The sequence below is a fragment of the Kwoniella newhampshirensis genome, chromosome 6 (assembly GCF_039105145.1).
Source record: "Kwoniella newhampshirensis strain CBS 13917 chromosome 6, whole genome shotgun sequence".
Lineage (NCBI taxonomy): Eukaryota > Fungi > Basidiomycota > Tremellomycetes > Tremellales > Cryptococcaceae > Kwoniella > Kwoniella newhampshirensis.
Genome location: NC_089960.1, coordinates 776131 through 800218, shown reverse-complemented (window position 1 = coordinate 800218; position 24088 = coordinate 776131). Strand labels below are relative to the sequence as shown.

General features: G+C 51.1%; 9 protein-coding genes across 9 annotated transcripts; 4 read left to right on the top strand and 5 right to left on the bottom strand.

The window, feature by feature from the left end:
* Positions 1-218: 218 nt before the first annotated feature.
* On the top strand, positions 219-3271 carry IAR55_003457 (uncharacterized protein; the record flags this gene model as incomplete). Its single annotated transcript, XM_066946564.1, has 10 exons — positions 219-438; positions 495-716; positions 772-1067; positions 1123-1711; positions 1776-2284; positions 2346-2435; positions 2497-2640; positions 2710-2856; positions 2944-3030; positions 3158-3271. 10 exons carry the CDS (start codon positions 219-221, stop codon positions 3269-3271), a joined length of 2418 nt encoding a protein of 805 aa, XP_066802956.1.
* Positions 3272-3514: 243 nt separating this feature from the next.
* Positions 3515-6559, bottom strand: IAR55_003456 (uncharacterized protein; the record flags this gene model as incomplete). Its single annotated transcript, XM_066946563.1, has 5 exons — positions 3515-3907; positions 3979-4807; positions 4861-5392; positions 5486-6371; positions 6434-6559. 5 exons carry the CDS (start codon positions 6557-6559, stop codon positions 3515-3517), a joined length of 2766 nt encoding a protein of 921 aa, XP_066802955.1.
* A 764-nt stretch (positions 6560-7323) lies between these two features.
* Positions 7324-9068, top strand: IAR55_003455 (uncharacterized protein; the record flags this gene model as incomplete). Its single annotated transcript, XM_066946562.1, has 9 exons — positions 7324-7399; positions 7472-7503; positions 7567-7756; positions 7841-8104; positions 8179-8242; positions 8297-8425; positions 8483-8835; positions 8907-8965; positions 9027-9068. The coding sequence occupies 9 exons, from the start codon at positions 7324-7326 to the stop codon at positions 9066-9068; spliced, it is 1209 nt and encodes a 402-aa protein (XP_066802954.1).
* A 290-nt stretch (positions 9069-9358) lies between these two features.
* Positions 9359-12090, bottom strand: IAR55_003454 (uncharacterized protein; the record flags this gene model as incomplete). Its single annotated transcript, XM_066946561.1, has 10 exons — positions 9359-9578; positions 9675-10219; positions 10278-10344; positions 10399-10510; positions 10564-10641; positions 10704-10870; positions 10970-11082; positions 11151-11223; positions 11315-11993; positions 12057-12090. The coding sequence occupies 10 exons, from the start codon at positions 12088-12090 to the stop codon at positions 9359-9361; spliced, it is 2088 nt and encodes a 695-aa protein (XP_066802953.1).
* A 189-nt stretch (positions 12091-12279) lies between these two features.
* IAR55_003453 (uncharacterized protein) lies at positions 12280-14269 on the bottom strand (the record flags this gene model as incomplete). Its single annotated transcript, XM_066946560.1, has 7 exons — positions 12280-12326; positions 12391-12562; positions 12618-13250; positions 13307-13413; positions 13474-13648; positions 14059-14139; positions 14258-14269. The coding sequence occupies 7 exons, from the start codon at positions 14267-14269 to the stop codon at positions 12280-12282; spliced, it is 1227 nt and encodes a 408-aa protein (XP_066802952.1).
* Positions 14270-14881: 612 nt separating this feature from the next.
* Positions 14882-15619, top strand: IAR55_003452 (uncharacterized protein; the record flags this gene model as incomplete). Its single annotated transcript, XM_066946559.1, has 4 exons — positions 14882-15024; positions 15115-15280; positions 15372-15477; positions 15543-15619. 4 exons carry the CDS (start codon positions 14882-14884, stop codon positions 15617-15619), a joined length of 492 nt encoding a protein of 163 aa, XP_066802951.1.
* A 203-nt stretch (positions 15620-15822) lies between these two features.
* On the bottom strand, positions 15823-17904 carry IAR55_003451 (uncharacterized protein; the record flags this gene model as incomplete). The annotated part of the gene is made up of 6 exons (XM_066946558.1): positions 15823-16042; positions 16106-16760; positions 16806-17448; positions 17521-17655; positions 17715-17761; positions 17853-17904. The coding sequence occupies 6 exons, from the start codon at positions 17902-17904 to the stop codon at positions 15823-15825; spliced, it is 1752 nt and encodes a 583-aa protein (XP_066802950.1).
* Positions 17905-18209: 305 nt separating this feature from the next.
* IAR55_003450 (uncharacterized protein) lies at positions 18210-21216 on the top strand (the record flags this gene model as incomplete). The annotated part of the gene is made up of 15 exons (XM_066946557.1): positions 18210-18242; positions 18290-18332; positions 18400-18476; positions 18533-18552; positions 18607-18735; positions 18791-18883; positions 18954-19129; positions 19227-19412; positions 19474-19841; positions 19902-20412; positions 20474-20486; positions 20550-20646; positions 20706-20893; positions 20968-21070; positions 21133-21216. The coding sequence occupies 15 exons, from the start codon at positions 18210-18212 to the stop codon at positions 21214-21216; spliced, it is 2121 nt and encodes a 706-aa protein (XP_066802949.1).
* A 461-nt stretch (positions 21217-21677) lies between these two features.
* IAR55_003449 (uncharacterized protein) lies at positions 21678-23796 on the bottom strand (the record flags this gene model as incomplete). Its single annotated transcript, XM_066946556.1, has 11 exons — positions 21678-21746; positions 21942-22051; positions 22108-22231; positions 22288-22592; positions 22669-22798; positions 22915-23059; positions 23129-23259; positions 23359-23426; positions 23482-23641; positions 23704-23729; positions 23784-23796. The coding sequence occupies 11 exons, from the start codon at positions 23794-23796 to the stop codon at positions 21678-21680; spliced, it is 1281 nt and encodes a 426-aa protein (XP_066802948.1).
* Between the last annotated feature and the right edge of the window lie 292 nt (positions 23797-24088).

Here is a 24088-nt window from a genome sequence, read left to right as displayed (position 1 = left end):
CGATGTATTCGTATTCGACAACGACGGGGTGAAGCACAAGAGGTGGAAACAGTGTGCCTGATATGATACCGACACTCTGGTAGCGATGAGAGAGATGTCTGCCTGATAACACGGCGGTGGAGGCTATTGACATCTTTCACTCCATTTTCAAGAATTCGGCTCAAAAGCAAGTTCGATTCTCGCTGTACATCTCTGCAAAAACGACAGGGTGACACAAGATGTCGACCCCTCTCACTCGCTTACGAGCCATATATACCGACGCAGGACCCAGCGCTCCAAGGCCTCCGAGAGAGAACAGGCGAGCGTATCTCTCACCGGACCTGCTTAGAACGTACAAGCTTGTAGCCGGGGATTGGGTCTTGTTAAACTCAGACGAGGAGAAGGAGCAGAGCACCGTGGTCGTTCAGCTCTGGCCGAGAGCTGGCTTGGAAGATGATGGTAGGTCTTATAACACATTCTGCAAAACGTTCGGCTCAATGAAACACACTACTCAGTGGTGCTACTTCCTGCCTCTCAACGGCTCAATTTGTCCGCAACGAATGCCAACCTCTATCGTTTCAAGTCGGAAATACATAGTCAAGGTCGATTAAAGAGCATAAGGCTCAAGGAAGCGACGATTTCTGATGCTACCATCGCTTCAAAGACAAAGACCGTGGTCGATCCCAGCTCTGCAAGAGAAAGAGCTTGGTGTAAAGCTGCTTTGAAGGAAGCGCTGGGCAAGTATTTGTCGGCTCCTTCACCATTCGCGGATGTACTAATATTTGAGCGCAGCCTCTTCTACATACATACGAGTCGGGCATCTCTTCACCGTAGGAGAGACTGAGAAGTCATTCAGACGCTTTGAAGTGATTTCCGTTGACGAATCGACCAAAGAGCCTAAAAAAGGAGCCGCAGCCCTCGAAGATGGAATTGGGAAGTTGACGCTGGGGTCAAATGACGTAGACGAAGCCTTGAAGGTGTATGAAATGCAGTGGAAGACGGAGGTTATTATATCTGGACACGAAAAAGATGTAGAACCGGGCCAAAGCCAAAGTGAAGCTTCAGGGAAAGTCGCTGCTAATGGACCGGTAAGTTCTACGCTGTCCTGTCGATTGGAAGCGGACTCAAGCTCATTGTCCTCAGTCTAAAGTACCGGAAGGTCCTATGCCACCCTACATCAACCTCTACACTCCATCTCAACCTCCAACGGCAGCCTACGCGTTACTGGGCGGTCTGCAACCGCAGATACAGCAGATCAAATCGCTTCTCGATCTACCCCTTCTCCAGCCGGCTCTGTTCACCCTTTTCGGCCTCACCCCACCTAGGGGTATCCTCCTTCACGGTCCTCCCGGAACAGGCAAGACCGCACTTGCTCGTGCCGTCGCCGCTTCGGCCCAATGCTCCTGTATCGTCGTCAACGGTCCTGAACTTTCTTCAGCATATCACGGAGAAACGGAAGAGCGACTTCGAGGGGTGTTCACCGAGGCGAAGAAGAGAAGTCCGTGTATCGTTGTATTGGATGAGGTGGACGCGTTGTGTCCGAGAAGAGATGGAGGTGAAGGAGGTGAAGTGGAGAGACGAGTAGTGGCAACTATGTTGACATTGTTGGATGGAATGAGTCAGAACGGGCCGGAAGCAGAGAGAGTTTTCGTCATTGGAGCGACGAACAGACCAAACAGTCTCGATCCAGCTCTGCGTCGACCTGGTCGATTTGATAGGGAGATAGAGATTGGTGAGTGCCTTTCCTCCTAGCTACTAGCTTTGAACGATGCGATTACTCAACTTCAGTGCTATAGGTATACCTGATGCCGCTGGCCGACGCCAGATCATCGATATCATGCTGTCGAAGATGCCTCACTCTCTCATTGAACACGACATATCGACTCTCGCTTCTCGCACACATGGCTACGTCGGCGCCGATCTCTCATCTCTCATACGCGAATCGGCATCCGCAGCGATTCAACGATGGCATTCTTCCAGTCCTGCCACGGGCAGTACACCGACGCTTACCAATACTGACATCCTCACGACATTACCCACAATCCGAGCATCGGCCATGCGAGAGGTCTTTGTTGAGACTGCAGCGGTCCGATGGTCCGATATCGGAGGTCAAGATGAGGTTAAGCAGAAACTTCGAGAATGCGTAGAATGGCCGTTGACTCATCGAGATACTTTCACGCGACTCGGTGTAGAGGCGCCAAGGGGTGTATTGCTATATGGACCACCGGGTTGTAGTAAGACTATGACCGCGAAGGCTCTGGCGACAGAAAGCGGAATCAACTTTATTGCCGTGAAGGGTCCAGAGGTCAGTTCGGCTTGATAGCTTGGTGGTCTGATTACACAGCTGACATTGACCTATCTCGCAGTTATTGAACAAATATGTCGGTGAATCTGAGCGGGCTGTGAGAGAGATCTTCCGTAAAGCACGAGCAGCATCTCCATCGATTGTCTTTTTCGTAAGTGATCCTCACGTGTTCGTCGGCGTGAAGAGTGGTCAAGCTGACAATGATATTGCAGGACGAGATTGACGCACTGGGCTCAGCGAGATCGGATGACCATACACATTCTGGCGTTCTCACATCCCTGCTCAACGAGATGGACGGTATCGAAGAATTATCGGGAGTGACAGTCGTAGCAGCGACCAATCGACCTGATGTACTTGTGAGTGTTCAGCTCTCCTCTCATCGATACATCTTTTACAAGCAGACGCTGAAACTTTCGCTATCGCAGGATTCTGCTCTGATGAGACCAGGTAGACTGGATAGAATACTCTATGTCGGTGCACCGGATTTCGCTACCAGGAGGGATATCTTCAGGATCAGACTCGCCACGATGGCCGTGGAACCAGGAATCGATGTCGAAGAGCTTGCTCGAATCGTGAGTGACCCTTTACGCATACCTCTCGGGTGTTGTCCACTACTCTGGGCAACAACTCTGATATTAGTCTTTCTTGGTTTCGCGTAGGCGGAAGGTTGTTCCGGTGCAGAAGTGGCTTCGATCTGCCAAGATGCAGCTTTGGCAGCCATGAACGAGGATCTAAATGCGCCTTTTGTGAGTTTTCTTTCAGGATATCATATTTCATCGCGGCATCCTTATCGCCTGGCGTGAAAAGGACCGTGGATCGTCGTCCTGCATTGAAACTCATCTCCTATTGATGGTGACTCACCTTGTTTATCAGGTAAAACGATCTCATCTCGTCCATTCGGCTCAGACGGTAAGAAGAAGGATCACACCCGATATGATTCATTTCTTCGAAAAATGGCGAGATCAATCAGGTGTGAGGAGTGCGTGAGGACAACGGTGCGAATTCTGTAACTGGGTGGGGGTGAGACGAAATCCCATTCCTAGCATGGTATGTTTATGTAGAATATATTATATTATCCAGATTCGATCTCAACCTCAACATATCCACTACTCCTGATATATCTCCATCGTCACCTTCCCAAGATTTTCGTTCATACTCTACCTGTTCAGATCACATTGATCGAAGAGACGTTATGCCATATAGCCAACGGATTCGGTATTCTCGTTCGGCCTACTGCGCCAGACCGGTCCCACCACCACTATTATGCTCATGCCACCCTTTCACACTCTTTAACAATCTACTGATCCCACCTGAATCTCCAAGTCTGACATCATTAATACTCACTCCAGCGGTGTCCACACCAGCATCGATGAGCGTATCCATCATGGCGAACAAGCCTTCAAGACCTGGCTGACCGTTGGCTTCGGGTGCGAAGGCCGTCGGAGGTACTGGTGGAGAGGGTTCGATTCCCGATAGATGCTTGACGAGTAGGAAGATCACCTCGCCAGAGACGAAGGATTGAGGGATGGAGCTGGCGCGAGGGTAGATTGGAGGGAGGAGAGAGTTGACCCAATGCACGAGGTCGTGGTGGGATCCTTCGTCTGTTGGGTAGATCGAGGCGACCTGGTCCATCATCAAGAAATTGCAAAGTCAGCGCCGTGTTTTGCGCTTTCCTACATACAGTCACCACTCACGCTCGGCCTAGCAGCGTTCATCGAATTGCTGGGAGAGGTCTTGGGAGGAGAAGCGACAGCACTGAAGTTGCTTGAAGGTCGACGAGTATCGCGGCTGGGTCGCCCGGGAGACGGCACACTGAGCTGAGTGCTAGCCCTCCTTCGTTCTCCCGAAGTAGTGTCTAGACTCATCTGCAAAGTCAGCGCTGCTTTCATACTTAGCCCACTCACCAAAACATTCGCGTCGTGCGCTGTAAGCTGATTGGGGTTCTCCCTCCTGGTGGCTCGCTGTGTCGCGTCACGCGTCGCGGGACTAGGCGGTCGGGGTTGCAGGGCTTGCGCCTCCGCCAATGGGATGGTCGGGATGTTGCAAGACGAAGTGACCGGAACGGTATAATCCCTAGCGATTGTTGCCTTCATCAAAGCCTTCATCCATTCTCGGATCTTGGTTTGTTCAGGTGATGAGAAGTAATGTGTCTTTTCGCCATTGTTCCCAACGAGTCGGAAGCCGTATGAACCAGGGTTGGTGTTGACATCGACAATTACCCGATGACCTGCAAGCTCGATATGACCCTTGACTCGGTCTTCGGTCTCGCTCTTCATGTAGTACAGGTGGGCACCCTTCAAGACGAAGAATCTCTGCTTCCATGTCCCATATCTCTCGCCCTTCTTCTTCATGTAGCCGGAGTAGTCAGGTTTCCCAATCTGCTTGAGAGCAGCGGCAGTCCCTGTGGCACCAACGGCCGAACCTGATATACGCTTGTTCGATTCTGGAGTAGCTGGTTGCATCTGGTGAACCTTGTTGTTCGTGGGGAAGCCAAGTCGAGACGACGCCCGTTGCTGCTCAATGCTGGGAGAAACGGAGCTACAAGGTCAGCACATGTTCTTGCCGGCTCCACTCACCTAGCAGGCGCGGGTTTCCGTGTCCTACCAAAGAAGCTCAATCTTTCCTTGTTTTCGATACTCGGCTTTCCTCTCTTGTGTCCCATCGATCCTGTGGATTCTCGCTTGGTGACTCCTGAGCTGGGTGTGACGGGACTGGCGGGCATGCTCGCAGCTGTGGAGCTGGGTTGAGTGGTCGAAGCAGGAGTTTGAGCCTGGTTCTCGTTGATAGCCTCCATGAGAGGAGCGGCCATGCCCAAAGCCGGACCACTGGTTTTGCGTCCATGAGCCCAGGCAGCGTGGGAAAGCGCCTCGTCCGAAGTCGCAGACATGGGAGGGGTGGTGAGTGGGGGCGTAGTAGATTGGAAGGGCTGACCAAATGTGGAATTGGGAGGAGCACTCATTCCTCTCGAAGACATGCTGGATGAGCCAAGTGGCAGACCAGAGGGAGAGAATTGCTGCGACGAAGATGAAATCATCGACGACGGTCGACGAAGCTCCGAGATGGCTGCAGCAATGCGCATACGTTTTCCGAATTGAGGGATGTCAAGTTCTTTGAGGAGATTGGTATCAAGCTCGAGGAGGATGTCTCCCGTGATTTCGTGCTCTGTGATTGTCAGCTAGGGTGGAACAACGACAGACTCACCTTTGAACTTCTCGCAGATAGGCTCATCGAAGCCCTTCGCTTGCGCCCAATTGAAGACATCTTCGACATTCCATGTCGCCGGTGATTTGCCGGAAATGCCAGAGGAACGATTTGAAGGCTTGTCAAGAGGAGGGGTAGAGGGGAGCTGCAGTGCTGGCTCAAGAGGGCCAGAAGACGTGTCGAGATGTCCAGGACTCGGTACAGGAGGGGTAGACGTCGAAGTGGGCAGACCGGGCGACGGTGCGGGTGCTTTCGCGAGGATCGGCTGGTCCGCAGCAACCGAAATGGAATGGAATCCGTTCAATGCTGGAGAGGAGATGCCCTTCTTGCCCACTTGAAGGCTCTTTCTCTGTTCGTCCTCCTCGTCTTCACTCTCGTCCGAGTAGACCAATCCTGTCACACCTCCGCTGGATCGCTGCTCCCTTTGCTCATTGGCCAATCGCGCCTGTTCCGCCAACTTCGCTCTCGCACCCTGGCCAATGCCAAGCTCCTGCTCATCATCGCTATCCGGTCTAGCAGTGATTGACTCGATGGCATCCTGCACCTCTCCTATCGTTCTGCTCATGACGTTGCCCACACTGGCAGCGGCGGCTTCAACCGTGGTGACAGCAGTATCGAGGATCCCGCCTTGGGTCTGCGAAGTGGATGTTCCGCGAGGTGATTCATCTGGTATAGGGATGGAAGGCGGTGCAAGGTTCAGTTCGCCTGTGGGTACGTTTGGCTCGATGTGGCCGTTGCCGTTGGTTTCGGAATGACCGTTGATGGAACGTGCTTTAGGGGAAGGTGGATCGTTGTGCAGTGGAGCGGGAGCAGCGTGTGGTGTGGGAGGTGATTCAGAGATGTATGTAGCTGGGAACAATCCTTCTTCGCCCTTCTCGTTACGTCCCTAAACTCGATGTATCAGCATATCCAGGTTTGAGATGAGGTGTAGCAAAGGACGAGACTCACTCTCCACCAACCGTCTCCGAAAGCGTCATCCTTCTCTATGACCTCGATTCTCTCTCCTGCCTGAAACTCGAGCTCGTCCCCATGCTCCGCGACGAAGGTATGTATGGCCGATACGACCAGCACCATGTTGAGGGAGTGCTGATTACGATGTGTTGTGTAATGCTGTGTCGGGTGTCGGAAGGTAAGGAGGGTGAGAAAGGATGAACGGTGAGTGATGATGACCGATGATACGGTGCGGTGTGACGACGGCGAGTGATTGTGGCTGGACGGTGGGGTGGGTTGATCGACGTCGGCACAGTGCTATTGTGCGATGACAACGGGACTTTCCTTTTCTCTGATGATCTTCCGATCTGAATCGGTCGTCGCTGCTGCTCACGATAGCTCGTGCTGTTTCGGAACAGATACTATGTGGTGGGTGGTCGGGAATTGACAAGCAGCGACTTGGAGATCAACAAGGATCGCTCTGGCCCTTACTCCCACTGACCACGTCTAGCACCATCCGACGCTCTCCCTCGCCGAGTCGCGAGTCAAGTCAAATCAGACTCTGGCCAAATCAGCCCTCAAAGCGGGAAGATGGGGATTTTGTATTTGACATTACGAAAGTGGTAATGGCAAGTAGGCCACCCCATTACAAAACCCATCGTGCCCAATTCGGTTTGGATGTACTGATCAGTCAGGGTCTCCCATCAACCCCTTGTCCAGGGTCACAGCGGTTTGAAGCTAAAGCTAATACGGGATACTACCACCACGTTCACGTCGAACAGCAGAATATCACCACCACATACCACCCATCATCAATCATCATTGCTTTTGGTAGCATTTGTATCATCCACACTATACACATCGCACACCTCGATAACGACCACAGCACCCCTCATCACTCCCTCATTATGGCAGTCACAAAGGGTGTCATTCTCGCTGGCGGTCCTTCCAAGGGTACTCGTATGAGACCTCTATCTCTTGATTGTGAGTCGCACCGTCCTTGCTTCCGGCTTTGGCCTGAGCGTTGGACCTCGTACTGACGGCCCATGTCTATAGGTCCCAAACCCCTCCTCCCCATCGCTGGAAAGGTAGGGGACTGGTCTCTTGTCAAGCTCGCATCAGACTCCTCCAGCTGACTCGTCCTCAAACAGCCCATGATATGGCATCCCCTCTCTGCTCTCGCCAAAGTCGAGGGACTGACCGAGATCATCATCATCGGGTTCTACGAGGATTCGGTCATGTCTGGTTTCATCAAGAAGGCCAAGCGGGAGTTCCCCAACATCGGCATCAGTTATCTGAGAGAGTACAAAGCGCTCGGTACAGCTGGTGGTCTTTACCATTGTAAGCTGAGTTTCCTGCCACTCGAAGACCCTTATGAGGTTGGCGAGATGACGGTCGGACGAAGCTGATATACACCTTCGACAGTCCGAGACTCAATCCTGCGACCTCCCGTCCCTCAAAACATCTTCATCTGCAATATCGATATTTGTTGTTCGTTCCCGTTCACCGAGATGATCGCCCTCCACTCCAAACATCGGGGCGTCGGCACGATCATGGGCGTCAACGTGAAGCGTGAAGCAGCCGTTAAATACGGCTGCATCGTGACGGATCCGGAGACCCAGCAGATGGTGCATTATGTCGAGAAGCCAGAGAGCTGGATCTCGAACATGGTCAACGGTGGTGTCTACTGTGAGCTACAGCAACCGTCCGTCATATTCGGGCATTCAGCTGACTATATGCCGTACCTCTATCCTCCCACGTAGTGTTCGACAAGTCTCTCTTTGACGAGATCAAAGTTGCCATGGACGAGAAGACCGCTCGAGCAGCGTAAGCCAAGACTTTCCGTCGGGATGTTTGTGTTACTGATCAGTACTTATCCAGTGAGGACCCTCTGATTAAGCCAGACGAGATTCTCCGATTGGAACAAGACGTCATCGTACCTCTTGCCGCTGCCAAGAAGATGTATGTCTATGAGTGCAAGGACTTCTGGCGACAAATGAAGACTGCTGCGTGAGTTGGTACGGACGACGTAGATTTGGACAGCTCATGCTGATCCTATGTGTGCAGCTCCGCTGTCACCGCGACATCTCTTTATCTCTCCCGGTTCCTCAAGACTCACCCTGAACTCCTCACCAACCCATCATCCGCCATCCTCGCCCCGGTCTACATCGATCCCACGGCGACGATCCACCCGACCGCCAAGATCGGTCCCAACGTCGCCATAGGACCCGGTGTGATCGTCGGCGAAGGTGTCAGAGTCAAAGACGCGATCATCCTCGAAGGAACTTCGTTGGAAAAACACGCGGCCGTGTTGAACAGCATCGTGGGAGCCAACTGTGTCGTCGGTCCTTGGGCGAGGGTTGACGGTTTCCCTGAACCTGAAGAGGACTCAAAGGGTCAAATCAGCGTCACTATTCTCGGTGAGCAGATTTTCTCTTCTGGGTCCGGAACCAATGTGAACGGGACTGAGCGAGATCGATCTTTGGCACAGCTACTGAAGTCACTCTCGCACCGGAAACTCTGGTCAGAAGCTGTATCGTCCTTCCTAACGTAAGTAGCTAGATCCCCTTTGGTCATTCATTCCGTTCATACTGACCTTTGTGTCTCGCAGAAAACGCTGAGCAAAAACTCTGCCAACCAAGTCTTGCTTTGATCGAGTCAAAATCATCTGTCATCTGGGCAAGCGAGCAGAATTTGTGCCATTGTTCGTTCTTCCAGCCAGGATTCTTATAGAGGTAGTTTTATTTTAGGGCGTTGGATCAATCCATGCATTTTCAGGATATCAGAGGATTTGTCTACTCGTACAAAAAGTTGCAATCAATCACCCACTCATTCAATCATGGTCGTCAAATACACTGATCTTAGCGTCGTCGTACAAAACATCGTAAACTAGTAGAAGCCGATCTCCTCGTGGAAGAATCCTTGTCGAATTCTTCTTTACCCTCACATTTCCAACAATCTATCGATCGCTATGCCCAAATCGTCTCCGCATCCCTCCAACACGGCCTCGACAACGTCTTCGTCCAAAGCGGGGAACATCTGATTTAGAGTCTGGACATTGGCGCGACGTGTTTGAGAATATGCCTCTTGTGACATGTCCAGCGTCGACTGAATTTGGAGCGATGAGAAGTCTGGTAATTGTGTTTCAGGTGTAGGTGTACCGCTGTGATTGTCATACGAGGTAAGTAAAGAGGTTCGTCCACATGAATCATTTGGGAGCCAAAGAAAAGCTCAACTACATTGGAGGCTTCTCACTTACGTTCTCGAGATTGACGCTGAATCCTCACCTCCCAATCCTGATGCACCGAAAAAGTTCAGCCTCGACGGACTTTCCGGTGTAGAGGCCCTATTGAGTTGAGACCGTCTTGTCCTGAAAACGTCTCTAGGAGTCGACAAAGGAGCTTGGGATTGTGGTTGAGGTGGTGATGTCGTCGACCCATCTTCACTTCCGTCCTCACTCCCTTCTGTCCCAGTCTGCTGTATCCCCTCTAATATCTTTCCAATCGCATTGAGAGGCTTACTGACAGCTTCCTGAGCCAAGTTGCCCGTTCGCTGAAAGAACTGTTTCGTCCCATCTAATGCTCTCAGGGAAGTGGTGAGACTCAATGGGCTAGCGGCTTCCTCTCCTGGAGACGTGGCGGCGAACGGGGACATCTCGGTCGGGAGGAGGGGACGAGCGGTGGTCGTCGATGGAGAAGGAGGTAGTTCCTGAATGGCAATTTCGACATTCTGTTCGAATTCGGCTTGACTGATATTACTCAGACTGGAAGCGTCCATCGTCTCAATGAACTGAATGGCCCCGGTCTTCAAAAACGACGTGATCAGTCATTGACGATACCGAATGTGTGCAGTGACCACTCACCAGACTCGAAAGGTAGTAGCCCGTCTCGCCTTGAAGCTTTGACGCACTTCTGAATCGGCTTATGTATCTGCATCGCACAGATTAGCTCAATCGTCCCGGTTCGCCGAGTTTGGAAACCCACTCAATGTTCGACAGCATGTTCTCTGGGTTCGCTCGAAGAACCACGAAGATCAAGATTGGGACAAAATTGTCCGCACCGGTCGATTCCGTGCCATAAGCATTTCGTATCAGACCTACACTTGAATCAGCTATGCGATCGTTCGTATGCCTATGCAGTCTAGCGCACCGAAGATGACCTTGCAACAATTCAGAATACAGACCATCTTGTCTCTCGGCGCTTTGTAGTGGTTGATTTTGAGTAATTCTAGGTGGGGATGGGAGTCTGATTAGCTACTGGGAGACGCTAAAGGGCTGGTAATCACACACCTTGCTCCGCAAAGCCAAGGAAACCCTGACTGGCCTCTCCTTCTGGTACGTCGAGATGTTTTTCCCTTACCCAACCAAACAGTCGGACACGCTGAGCGAACACGGCATCTCGTTCTAGATCATCCGTTGTGATCGGTTGTGAGGGTACGAGTTGAGGCGTGAAGGTGCTGCTCATACGAACCACCAATCAGCATCAAGCGCTCGCACAGCAAAGACTCCTAAATGTGCCAGCGCGAAATGCAAGGAGAGATTATGTGATTACTCACTAGTTGTATAATCGATTCATGACCAGCTTCTCCATGGCCTCCATGGCATTCTCAAACTCTGCTTGAGACTGTGATTTCCAAGGTTCCACCTGACCCATCTTGTCCGATATGAACTGGGGTTGAATCATCGCCTTGATCAGCTGAACCTCGACGTAGGCACGCGATTTGAGCAATGTCTCACCGCCAAGAAATCATGGATCAGTTTGACCTGTTCGTTGACTGTGAATGGTTTCTTTGCGAAATTCGATAAGAAGCTGAGCCATTACACATCTATATCAGCTCGTGTCCGCTTCGCATGTGAATCATCATGTCTAGTCTGATTCAACTTGATCCACATCCACGTACCTCTTCAGATACCTCGCTATCGGTTCTGCTGATTTCAATTTGAGGTCCTTCAAGAAGCCCGAAAAGTTGAACGCAGGTTCTCCTTCACCCGTTCCTTGTTTTCGAATCATCCCACTCCCTGTTCCACTCCCACCCTCACTCGTACTAGCTTCCATCCCGACGCTCGGTCCGGGGGTGTCCACGATTCTCGAGGGTGTATCTTCTGATCTCCTCACTGGCGTTTCGATGATCACGGCGTTGGCATCGCTCTTCGACTTGGAAGACCCAGAAGCAGGAGTTGCGAATGGATCGAATTCCGTCAGGTCGATATCTGATTGTGCGGTCCTTCCTCCACCGGACACGGTAGGAGTAAGCGATGACGAGGGAGTAGATAGGGGCAGACCTTTGGCGGGAGGAGGGTGGGATGGCGCATCTGGTACGATGGGGGCAGAGCGATGAGGCGCAGGTGTGGTCATTGGTAAGGCGATTGCAGAGGTGGAGGGTTGGGTGAAGTTACGCTGGCTTGAGGTTGAGGGCTCGGATGCATCTTCATCTGCTGGACCGTCGACAATGACTTTGGGCGGAGCTTGGGGCGACGGTGGAGACAAGGAAGGGAAGGGAGGTCCTGCAGGCTGAGAAGTGTCAGGTGGTGACTGTGCTGCCGACATTGATGAACAGTCGTATCGTTGTGATGAGTGATCTTGACAAAGGACGACAATTATGAGATGTATTTACAGGTTCCAACGTCGGTGACTGTCCTGACCTGTTGTTGCTGCTGCGTCGTGCCGCAATCCCATGTGCCACGCGCGTGTACCTTATCAGCACGACTCAAAGTAAAACACGTCATTCTATATTGCGCGCGTGGTTACCAAAAGACGATGTGGCATATCCCAAATCTAAAATGAATGTATCTTTCCAGCTCAATTTGCTATTCAAATGGTCGCGATGACACATCGCCTCGACGCCGTAAGACGTCTGAAGACCGTTTAAATTTGTCCCTCTGCCATCCGGGCTGCGTAGTACCTCACCATCTCTGCGCAAGACACGTAGAAATACTATGTCAGCTAGACCCAATTTCATCCTTCGCGCACACTCACCCTCGACACCCTGCCTGACGTGCCACTGAGGCTGCCATTGCAGAACTTCCTTGGCTCGAGAGGTGTCGGGTCTTCGTCGCTGGGGGTCGTCGGTGGGGATCTCCTTGTGGATGATGTTGACTCGTTTGGCGAGGGGGTTGCCCTGCTCCTTCTGCACCTTCTCAACGATGTCCTAAAAGGGCAGTTGCATCAGCATGGTCAACTGTTTTTGTACATTCTGTACTCACCCTGACAGCCTCGGCGAACTCGAGGATGGTGAATTCGTCACCGTTACCGATGTTGACGGGTCGGGTCTCATCGCCATTCATGAGGAGGATGAGACCGTCGATCAAGTCGTGGACGTATTGGAAAGATCGAGTCTGAGAACCGTCACCGTAGACGGTCATGTCCTCACCCTTGAGAGCCTGGATGATGAAGTTGGAGACGACTCGACCATCGTAGGGGTTCATTCGGGGACCGAAAGTGTTGAAAATACGAGCGACACGAACGTCGACACCGTCCTGCCTGGCGTAACCGTAGGTAAGGGTCTCGGCGACACGCTTGCCCTCGTCGTAGCAAGCTCGGGGACCAATACAGTTGACGTGACCCCAGTAGTCCTCTCGCTGAGGGTGCTCCTCGGGGTCACCGTAGACCTCGGAGGTGGAGGTGATGAGGAATCGAGCTTTGGTTCGCTTGGCAAGACCGAGCATGTTGAGAGTACCCATGAACGAGGTCTTGATGGTCTTGACAGCGTTGTACTGGTAGTGAGGGGGAGAGGCGGGACAAGCCAAGTGGTAGATCTGGTCGACTTCAATGAGGAAGGGCTCGACAACGTCGTGGCGGACCATCTCGAAGTTGGGGTGGCCAACCCAGTGTGAAACCTACATTGAAATCAGTCGAGTGTAGGCGTCTTTTGACCTAATCATGGTCAACTCACAGTAGTCCTGCTACCCGTGAAGAAGTTGTCGAGGACGGTGACCTCGTGACCGAGGAGCATCAATCGGTCGACCAAGTGCGAACCAACGAAACCAGCACCACCAGTGACTGCAGGCAGTAACAATCAGCCGCGGCATATGAATTCGGCACTGTGCGGTGAGAACTCACCAAGGATCCTCTTTCGCTCAGCGTTAGGAAGAAGCTTGACCGGAGGGAACTTGGCAACAGTGGTGTACTGGATGGTGTTGGTATCCTTGTCGAAAGTAGACTCGGATCCGTAATCCTGGTGACCAGTCCCGGTGACCTCCTTGGTGGTCTGTCCAGACTTGATGTAAGCGGGAGCCTGAGTGAAGTACACAATGGTTAGTACTCCGGCACACGAGTAAGGCAGGTAACATGGAGGGATCTGCCGCAAGGAAAAGTAGATTGCGCGAAGCCAAATAGGAGGACCGACCGCGGATACCACAATTGATGGACAGAACATCGTGGTTTCGCCCACGTGAGGAAGCAGGTTGAGCAGTCTTTCAGCAGCTAGGCCGGAGTCCATAGAAGCATGAATAAGACGAGCAAGCATGACGAGCAAGACGAAAACTGATAAAGAGAGGATGAAAGGCAGCCAGGCAAATATCAAGACGGTAAGGACACGAGGAAGATGGTCGAACAGGCGCAGAGTACGGATGGAGTAGAGCCAAAGACAAGCTTCTTCGTTCAACATATTCGACCCCACAGGTACTATTCTCTCACAGTACTCACCAAGTACAAGCTTCGAAGGACATCGATGTCGACGGTGGAGTCGAAACCGAAACGGTTGGTACCGACGTGGGTAATCTTGTCCTGCGGTAGGGGTCAGCGTCTTCATGAATGCTAGGGTTGAGCGTATGTGAGGTGGAGCGAGGTTGCGCAATGGGAGTGAGAAGAGCGGGACTGTTGAGTCAAGACATGAGCTACTCACGACCTTGGCCATTGTGTCTGTGTAAAAGAGCGAGATGTAAGGAATGTGGTGAAGGTAGGGAAGATTGAAGAAATCGGTGTTGTCGGTAGAGGAGAGAGTGGTGTGTTATGTCAAAGATACCTCGAGTGGTACGTGGTAGTGAGTGGTGAGTGGTGAGTGGTGGTGGTGTCGAATGGATTTTAGGTTTCCCCCTGCTCTGCAGCCCTCACTGAATCGGGTTGGACTGGGAAAAAACGCCTTCACGCGTTTTGGACCCTGAGCGGTACCAGACCCGGGATCTTACCCCCTTCGTTAGGCTGATCTCGGTAATTCGGGGAAAATAGGAGACAAATCTCACGTGGCAGTGTGAGAACGGGTGGGGGGGATGTTACCATGTTCTGTATCCATTCCTCCCATGTTGGCATGTTCCCCGTTGATACGCGTGACGCGTCTGTTGGTATTCAGTTAATTAGTAGCAGTAGTGACTACCGGTCTTATTAACCCTCCACCCGCATCCTTCATCCTTCTTTCCTTCTTTCCTTCTTTCTTTCTTTCTTTCTTCCTTTCTTCCTTCTATTCACCATTCAAAGGAGTTCCCAATCAGCCATTGCCACAAACTTCCACGAAACGGACAGTACCACCACGATGTCTGCTGAAGAGTCTGCCAACGCTACCGCTGCCGCTGCTGAGCAGCCCGAGGTCGCAGCCGAGACCACCAAAGAAGCTGAGGTCGGGGAGAAGAGGAAAGCGGAGGAAGAGCCAGTCACTGCTGAGCCCGAGGAGAAGAAGTAGGTGTGAAGTCCCCTGGCTGTATCAGGCCCAAACTGGACATCAAACTAGCTTTAGCGGACACTGACTGATATTTATATACATCACAGAGCGAAGACCGACGAATCTGCTTCGGTGGACAAGGGAAAGGGAAAGAGTACCACAGAGGAGACAGAGGAAGAGGTGAAGCCTGTGGAGGAGGAAGAGGATGAGGATGAGGATCTTATCATCCCAAGTGGAACGAGAAGAACCCGAAAGGTCATCGACTACTCCAAGGTGAGGCTTTTCCCACCATCTCTGCTTTCGATTCCCCTCCTTTCACGTCCCGCTCGCGTGTATGTAAGCTGACCCAGATCCCGACGCACAGCCCGAAGCATACAAGAATGCCGACCTCGACCCCGATGCCGCTGATGAGGACGACGAAGAGGCCGATCCCGACGTCGATGAATCGGATATCCGTGATGCTGATGACGGTGAGTATTTGCGTGTCGTGTGGCCCAGTGTCTGGTCCACCGCTAACTCACAATATCTTTCCCAGATGAGGATGCACCGGAAGCCGCCGACGATGCCGCCAAGGACGATGATGAGGACGACGACGATGACGAAGAGAAGTGAATGATGGACCGTGTTTTGTAGTTGACACCTTTCCTTTACTCTCACACAAGTTGTAGGCGCATTCCCCCCCCCCCCCCCCGAAAAAGTGTCGAATTCGACTGCCTGGCCATTTTCAGTTCAAGTCATGGTATCATTGCAGAAGAGCGAAAGGCGAATGGATGAAAATGCATATATGATATTTAGTCAATCTCTCTTCGTCCCCACTACACGGTGATCCTTCTTCTGGCCTCTTCTTCTCTTGTTCGAAAGAACGACAGCTCGCTTTGTAATCTGGGATGTGTGGTCTGACCTGGACCCGAGACGAGTTCGTGCATGATGATTTCGTAGATGGAGGAGAGGAAAGAATGTCTCTCTGGCATTGTTTTGATCTTCAGTGATTGGGTGTGAATCAATCGAACAAGTTCTGTTCGAAGTCGCGTCATACTGAAACATCGCTGTTTAGTGATTGACCATCTTTGGCTTCTCAGACGGGTCAATGAGACTTACCTGGAGAATATCATTGCCTCCTCTGCTTCTTGACTCAGAGCAGTCACGCAAGTGAACAAGGCGGCATAACGACTTGCCGCCTGTCTCACCGCACCGTCCTTGACGCCCTTGCCAACAAATCCTGCCAAACCTTTTCCTCCTGCATCATCTGCCAGTTTCTTGAGACTATCTATGTGTTGATCCATCTCTTTTCGATACACTGGCCACATGGCGAGTTTCTGACCCGTCAGGAACGGTATGAGCGGGAGTGTCCCTCTCGTATCGCATGTTGCGAGCAAATGATCGTTCAGTCTAATCAGAGTCAAGAGCGGTATGGCAGGAGGTGGTGATGGCAAGATGACGCTCTGGAAGAAGGTGGAACAGTAGTCCAAGGCCGGGTCAAACACTTCATGCCAGATCCTCTCAGCGTCTTTTAGTCCTTCGTTGACTTCTGTCATCCCCAGTCGTCGTTTGGGGGTTTGACTCCGACCTGCATCGGACAAGACATCGATATGCGATTGGTCCGGCGAATCGAACGGTGTGCTCTCTCTCGAGAAAAATGTTGGACGCGATTGTGGCTCAGAAGTGATAGCTCGAGCGAAGAAACGGACGATGAATGTGAATTCGGCAGATGCGTTATCCATCAGGACAAGACCTAATGATCTGAAAAGAGCTTCTACCGGTACTCGCTACAAGGTCAGCGACCTCTAACTCTTCTTACGACTCACATAATCTTTGTCGTCCACCATATAAGCCAGGACCACCGAGCCCTCCTCCAGGTCCGCGTACTTCAACCTCTCGTAGGCCTGTTGGGTTCCCGACGGTGTTTTGCGCAAAACTGCTTGAGCCGCTTCGGACGAAACGACGCCTATCAGATCCGATCGCTCCACTGTTCTAGCTTTGATCTGTCCCAAAGCCCTCGCATATCTTCGCATCCCCGTTTCATAGTATGATCTAGCAGCGTTGACATAACCTCGTTCCACTTGCTTGGCAATCTTGGGATTGTGTCGGAGCAAAAAGGCGTAGAATGGTTGGTATTTCAATAGCATCGAGGTCTGAAGCACGGCAAGGTTGGTCGATAACCCTTTAGAAGCTGAACGAAGTGGTCGGATGAGAGCTAGTAGGAAGGGAGGAAGAACAGTGAGCGCCTTGATCTTGAGTCCATTGATGACCGGCTCGAGTTCGTGGACCGCCTTCACTTTGTTATGACGAGCTTTGATCGAAGTGAGTCTCTCGTCGAGTTGCGTGATGGCTGATAGCCAGACGTCCGGATTTTGCGCAGGGAGCGTATCGCGAAGAGTGAGGACTAGAGCGGGAGGGAGTGTGATGTCGGATAGTAGGGCATTGAGAGGTGGGAGGATCGTCTAATCAAATGACAGAAGTAAGGTGGATCAGCTCTCTAGCTAGTGGTGGATCTCGCCTCAACCCAGACTTACTTTCCGACCGTTCAGTTGGGACTCGATTTCGGAGCTCTTCTGCTGCAGCTCTGATATCTGCCCCGAGACGTCCGAAAGGTCATTTTGGAAGGTCGAGAGGTATGACGCGAGTGACGACAGGAGCTCGTTGCTTGACTAGCGATAGAATCATCAATCAGCAGGACCTTCAAGGTACCGCGAATGGACCAACTCACCTCGACGGATTGTTCAAGCTCGATGTATTCGTTTCGTTTTCTCAGGACTGGATATCAGCTCGATCGTACTATGAGGCTACTCACATAACTCCCTATCTCGCTCCTCTTCTTCGTCACTGGGACCTGATCTCGACGGACCTGCTCCTGGAGTTTCCAGATCGACGTCCTGTGTGCTTGCCATCAGCAACATCGCGGCCTCAATTTGGAGTGACTCCGTACCTCGATGCGACCATTCAGACGTAGAGTAGCCATCTTGGTGTATGCAAGAGCAGTGAAGCTATCGCACCGAATGCGGCGTCCAAGTCAAGGTAATCTATACGAAAGACAACAACAAGATTGAGGAGACAGATACGGACGGAGAGTGCCGCGTCGTCACGTTCAGTTGACTTATACGAACAAATCAATTCCAACTCGGATGATCTTTCTTTGGACGTGTATCATCATCATTCTCCGTGTTCAGCTCGCCTGCAGTGTCGATCACGAAACACATTCACCATGTCTGAGCTGTTCAAGGACATCCCGGAGTTCGTGGAGGTGAGTCTTCAATCGCTCTCGAGCTCGCTGACGGGCCCAAGACGAATATTGGAGAATCGGTGACTGCTCGAACGGAAACTCTAGGTATGTGATGATGCGGACTCGTCATTAGCAGATGTAAATGTACGAAGCTGATATGAGTCCTGTACAGCGACATTCCGTGAGCTAGGTCCTCCAGATCTGTGCCATGTCATCAAGTCATCAGGAAGCAAGACTGCTCAAAGAGATGTAAGTCACTCGATGGTGAGCAGACAAGAGTGCAATGCTAACGTTGATATGAACAGATTGGATCGTACCATTACTGGTACGCAATCCCCTCTATATGGGAAGAAATGACCTGTGTTGACTCTTCGGATAGCTCTGGAGTGGAAGCTTCCTCATCGGCATCTCTCGCAGCTTACATGAACTCGTTACAATTCTCGGTGGAAGAATCTCCAGCTTGGTTTGGTAAAGGAAATGGATGGAGAGTACGAGAGGGAACGTATTGGTAAGTCGCATTGCCTTCTCCTTGCACAAATATGGCCTATTGACCCGCAATATAGCTGCTTCAATGCCTTCTCACGAGTGGACATGCGGGTAGATGTCAAGATCCCAGGAGGAGTCGAAGCTTACGTTGTGGATCTGAGAGGGGACAGGTAGGTCACTGACTTCTGTCAAGATGGTGCATTTGGAGGATTTGCTGATGTCTATCGTGATATACTGTAGACATGTAGCTTCGCCTGAGCTTTGGCAAGAAACTTACCTCTCAGCGCTTCTTCGAGCGATACGCTATGCAGATGATGCATCTTACCGTTTAGCGGGTTATCGGAAACTCGATCCTATCACAACTCCAGAAGCAGAGATACGGTTTCTCAAAGCTGCTGAGGCGCAATTTTTCAAAGGTACGTGTACGCGCATGGCTTTCTTCCCTTCACTTCTCGTGCTTGTGGGGGTGTATCTCGAACGAGATCAAGCTGATAACACTGCAAACATATTCAGGTTGGCAATTGGGGTCCGATCCAGAAATCCAGGTCGCAACCATCGTCACGAATCACCTCACATCTGCCATCATCAAATACTTTTCAGACTCTTTCCGGCTTGACCGAGCTGCGAACCTATTCGAGAGGATGATGGCGAAGGAGCCTGAGGTCGCGGCGCTTCTTGCCAAAAGCTATATCGGAATGAGTAGGTACCGACCATACTAACAAACCACTGTCGAGTTTTGCTGATTGACTTCTTGCTTCAGACGAGGAGATCAAAGCCGTCAAAATCATGTATTCGGCTCTTGAACACAATCCCCAGTCCTATCCCATCCTCCATGCCCAGTGCGATCTTCTCTTGTCGAAGAATAAGCCTGAATGGGCTCAGCAGGTCGCCCAACAAGCTGTCAATTCCGCTCCGAGCGAATTTGTCACTTGGGCAAAACTCACCGAAACATATATCGAATTGGGACAATATGATCAGGCATTGTTGACACTCAACTCTTGTCCCATGTTCACGTTCAATGAGAGGGATTTACATCGGATGCCAACGCCTGTGAAAACGCATTTACCGGTGAAGAAGTTTATTGCGGATTCCAACATACTAGATGAGGAGTCTGCCAGAGACAACGAAGTGAGTTTTGGCTTAACTGGAATGGCCCTTTGCTCAGCTTCTCTTCAACTACCTTCTCAGGCCGACGTTGCATTGCTTCGTCTGCCAGCGCCGGGCCTTCGAGGCACATTCGCGAAAGCCTACTCCCTTCTCACCCTTCTGGTCTCCAAGATCGGCTGGGACGAATTACTCAAAACCAGATCCGTGGTCTTCGTTATGGAGGAAGAGTATCGATTACACAAAACAACTGCTTCAGTAGACTTGAACGGCGATGTAGGGGACAACTCGTCGACGCAAGGCATCCGTGCGTCATCAACTGTGGGAGAAGGTTCTGTGCCGAATACGGCTGTCTCAGATATACCCACTATCAGAATATCTACGGAATCGAACAGGACTGGTCCTTCCAGCGCAGGAATGAATGGTCACGGTCGCAATCCGAGCCAGGAAGTCAAGCAAATGGAGGCGGTGCTTGAAAAGCCGGAAACAGCGCAGCAGATCAACGAAGAGCCAGGTTCGCCGATGGCCCTGAAGGGCGACGAAGGGGAGACGGTCTCGGCATTCTCGAATAAGAGATTGTGTGAGAGATGGCTGGGTGAGTTGGAGACTCGACAGCTGGCCTCCATAGTCAAGCTGAGCTGATAATCGATGTCCAGACAATCTGTTCCTGTAAGTATTCCAGAATTCGAGAATGTATTACAGGAAGAGCTTCAACTCACCTGACGATATTAGGGTGCTCTACGAAGATCTGCGGGTTTACACCATCTGGCGAGCTGAGATATCGCACTTCAAGACTCAACATATGTCGTATCGTAAGACAGGCACCGAGGTCAGTCCACCCATATCTCTTGCATGGTTGCTGAAGCTGACGATTTCGGTCTGTCACAGTGGGAGATCCTTGGGGAGCTGGCCAATCGATTACATCACAAGGAAGAAGCGAAAGACGCCTTCCAGCGATGTCTAGATGCCAAGTTCAGTGCTAAAGCTTTGATTAAGTTATTGGAGATGTATGCGAACGAGGGAGATCTGCAGAGGACGTTGAACGCTGCGATCAGATTAACGACATATCATCATCGGTGAGTGCCCCCCTCCTTCTACATTCTTCTCCTCCTTCTCGTCTATCATCGTCTTGCGCTGAGACTCGGTTCAGATGGTATATGGACGCCGCGTATCCCTCGATGATCGCGCACTATCTCTACAAGCTCGGTCTGATCCATGGACACGCCAAGATCCAATATACTCTTTTGAGTATGGTGAGTAGTCGAAAACCTTTTGACTTTCCAGGCATGCATGACTAACTGACAAACGTGTGCAGAACTTACCGGTGGGGATATTCGAGATAATGCAAGGGTACATGAAATATGCGGCGACGTTCAATGTTGAGGGAAGTGAGTTCTAGGCGCGAATAAGTCAAGTCAAGTCAAGCATGACATGGGGATTAGTAGAAAGAATGAAGAAATTGAGAAGGACAACCAGAGGAGATAGTACACGAAGGGATGATTTCGATATGGTCAGGACAAGTGGAAAGATGGTGGTGGTGATAATGACACGACAACTAGAATGCATTTACGATGATCCTTCCTTCGTCTTATTGCGCCATCATTCACTCAAGTGGACTCGTCAGTGGTATAGATCGATCAGTGGGTCTTCACTTCAATGAGTATGAAGGCGAGGACGAAGATGTCTCAACGGGTCAGAATCAAATGTGAGATGACGTGAACCCAAGACCGCCCTGTCGTCCCCTTTTTCACTTGACGACACATTCTGCACAGCTTCGTATCGATCATATAGCATAAGCACAAGGACGGGCGAGTGGGTCACAGAGACGCTCTATGAAGTGGCTGAGTAAAGGAGGGAAGCCTACAACGGTGCGATGGTAGAAGAAGTTTTGGCGTCCGTGATCGTTCTGAGAACGTAATCGTCTCCGTTCTAGAGAAAGTAAATTCGTCAGCGTTTTCTCCTTTTTAATGGGAGGGTGGGAGCAGAATGACTCACTTGAGTGACATATCGAACCCAAGGTAAAGACTGAAGATCCTCTTTGTCAGCTTGCGAATCACACGACTGAAGAGGAAGTGAGAGGAAAGAAAGGCGAGATGCTGAAAGACGGAAGCCCGCCAGACTCACTGCATAACCTGACTTCTCCACGACCTTCAGATATCTGACCTGTATACCGGACACTGTGAAGTACGGGATCTCGAATTTGACTGATATAGGTGCGCGCTTGTCGAGTTCCTCTGCACGCGACTCGTCAATTCTGCTCAACTCTAATCAACCCCCATCGTTCACTCACCATTTCGGACACTTGGCAGACCAAAGTGCGCTCTCATCAAGTAATCTCTGCCACCTCCAAGCTGTTTGATCTTCCACACGAACGCCGACTTCTCGGGCGCGTAGACGACCGAACCGACTGATGTCTGTGAGGTCGTCTCGTTAATCAGACACCCCATAGAAGGAAACACCTTTCACTGACCCTGAACTTTGGACTATCCGCATCGTCCGGTACGGGCACGTAGATCTCCACGTTGTTCGCCGTACTTCTCCTCTTGAACTGTCCTCTGACTTTGACCATGTATTCCACTCTCGAGCCTCTGTGACTCTCGACACTAGCTTCCACGAACACTAAAGGTTTCACAGGTGTCGACAGTCTGTACGACATGAGTTCGAACTCTCCGTCGGGCGGGATGAAAGAGATCGTTCGGTCATTCTCGAATCGAGATAACCGAACACATTGATGAAATTTGACGTCTTCCATCTCAATGGATTTACCTCGGGCAGCTGGATATTGTTAGTCAAGTCAGTCAAAGGGCAAGGGGGAATAGGTGAGAAGAGGCAATGTTCATTGATGTCTCACCTCTTCCCGTGCTCTCAAACATGACCTTGTCATTCAGACCTAGTCTCAACTCCGGCATTCCCGACAGATAACACTTCATCTTGACCGCTCCCAGAATCTCCGATCGAATAACATTGCCTGACGCGTTGACCTGTTCCAAGCATTGCCAGAGTGATTAGTCCACGAGCCATAGTCGCACAGCTTCCCATGCGCTACAGGAGAGGATGGCAACAATGCTGACGGGACTGAAGGGGAGCCACCACTCACCAGTAAATTAACGCTCTCGACCACGTCCAAGAAAACCTCGTTCTTCCTATATCTTATACCCTCGGAACGCCATGACACAGCATTCGTGACGGCCATAGGCGGTCTGACCTGAACCTCAAGTTTGTGAGATTCTTGTGTGATGTATCTAGTACAAGACATCAGCATCCGATCGTATATGACAGTCGTATCAATATGAGACGGCGGTCGCACTCACTCTTGTAAGATTTTGCTCTCCGTCGTTTGTGGATAACCGAAATCCATCATTTCGTCCAAGAGTTCATAGATGATAACAAAGTTATCTCGAATCGATTCCTCCTCTAGCTCTTTGAAGTATTCCGTGAGGACCTGAACCGACGGGTGAGAATCACGGTCAGTCAGGTCCCCTCGTTCAGCGTTCTGATGGATAGGCGAAACCCAGGTAGAAGGAGAAAAGGAGACACTCACGGAACATAATCTATGGAGGAAGAAGATGACCTCGGCGGCATTTGTATTTCGTTTAGACAAGGCCAACACTATACACGTATCAGCTCCGTTTACAGAGGCAACAAGACGATCGTCGCGACTCACAATACAAGTTGTTATGCCTTATATGCATGTAATTGATACCCTCGTCCGTGAAACAGGGTGTCACTTGGACATTCTCCTCTTCCATGTCCAACACCAGTGGTAAGAATCGTTCGATATAGGATGGTGGGACGTCGTCTCGATACGATCTCTGGATCAAGGACTGTAAATTTCCAGCTATCAGTACCACTGGCCAGCTAAGAAAGCATATAGGGAGAGCTTCACCTTTCCCTTGACGTCCAGAATCGCGACTAAAACCAACGTATCAGCTCAATACATAGGTGTGATCAAGCCAAGTCACGCACTCAAGCTCGCCATATTGATCGTCCGCTATCTTTTTTAGTTCCTATACCTCGGACTATGTCTTTCGCGGTATACTGAATGGGAGGCTGGGATCCGGAGGGTCGGGAGAGGGTATATACGCTGTGCGCGCACTATAGTGAGGAGCTTATTGATAGCGCATCAAGCAATGATCTCAACGTCACGACAGGACTGGTGCAGATGGAGGCGACGCTTATTCGAGTACCCCATATAATTACGCTTTGGTGGTAGTCACTGGAATATAGGTGTTGTTGAGTAAGGTTTCGTGCACGAATGGACAATGAGGCTG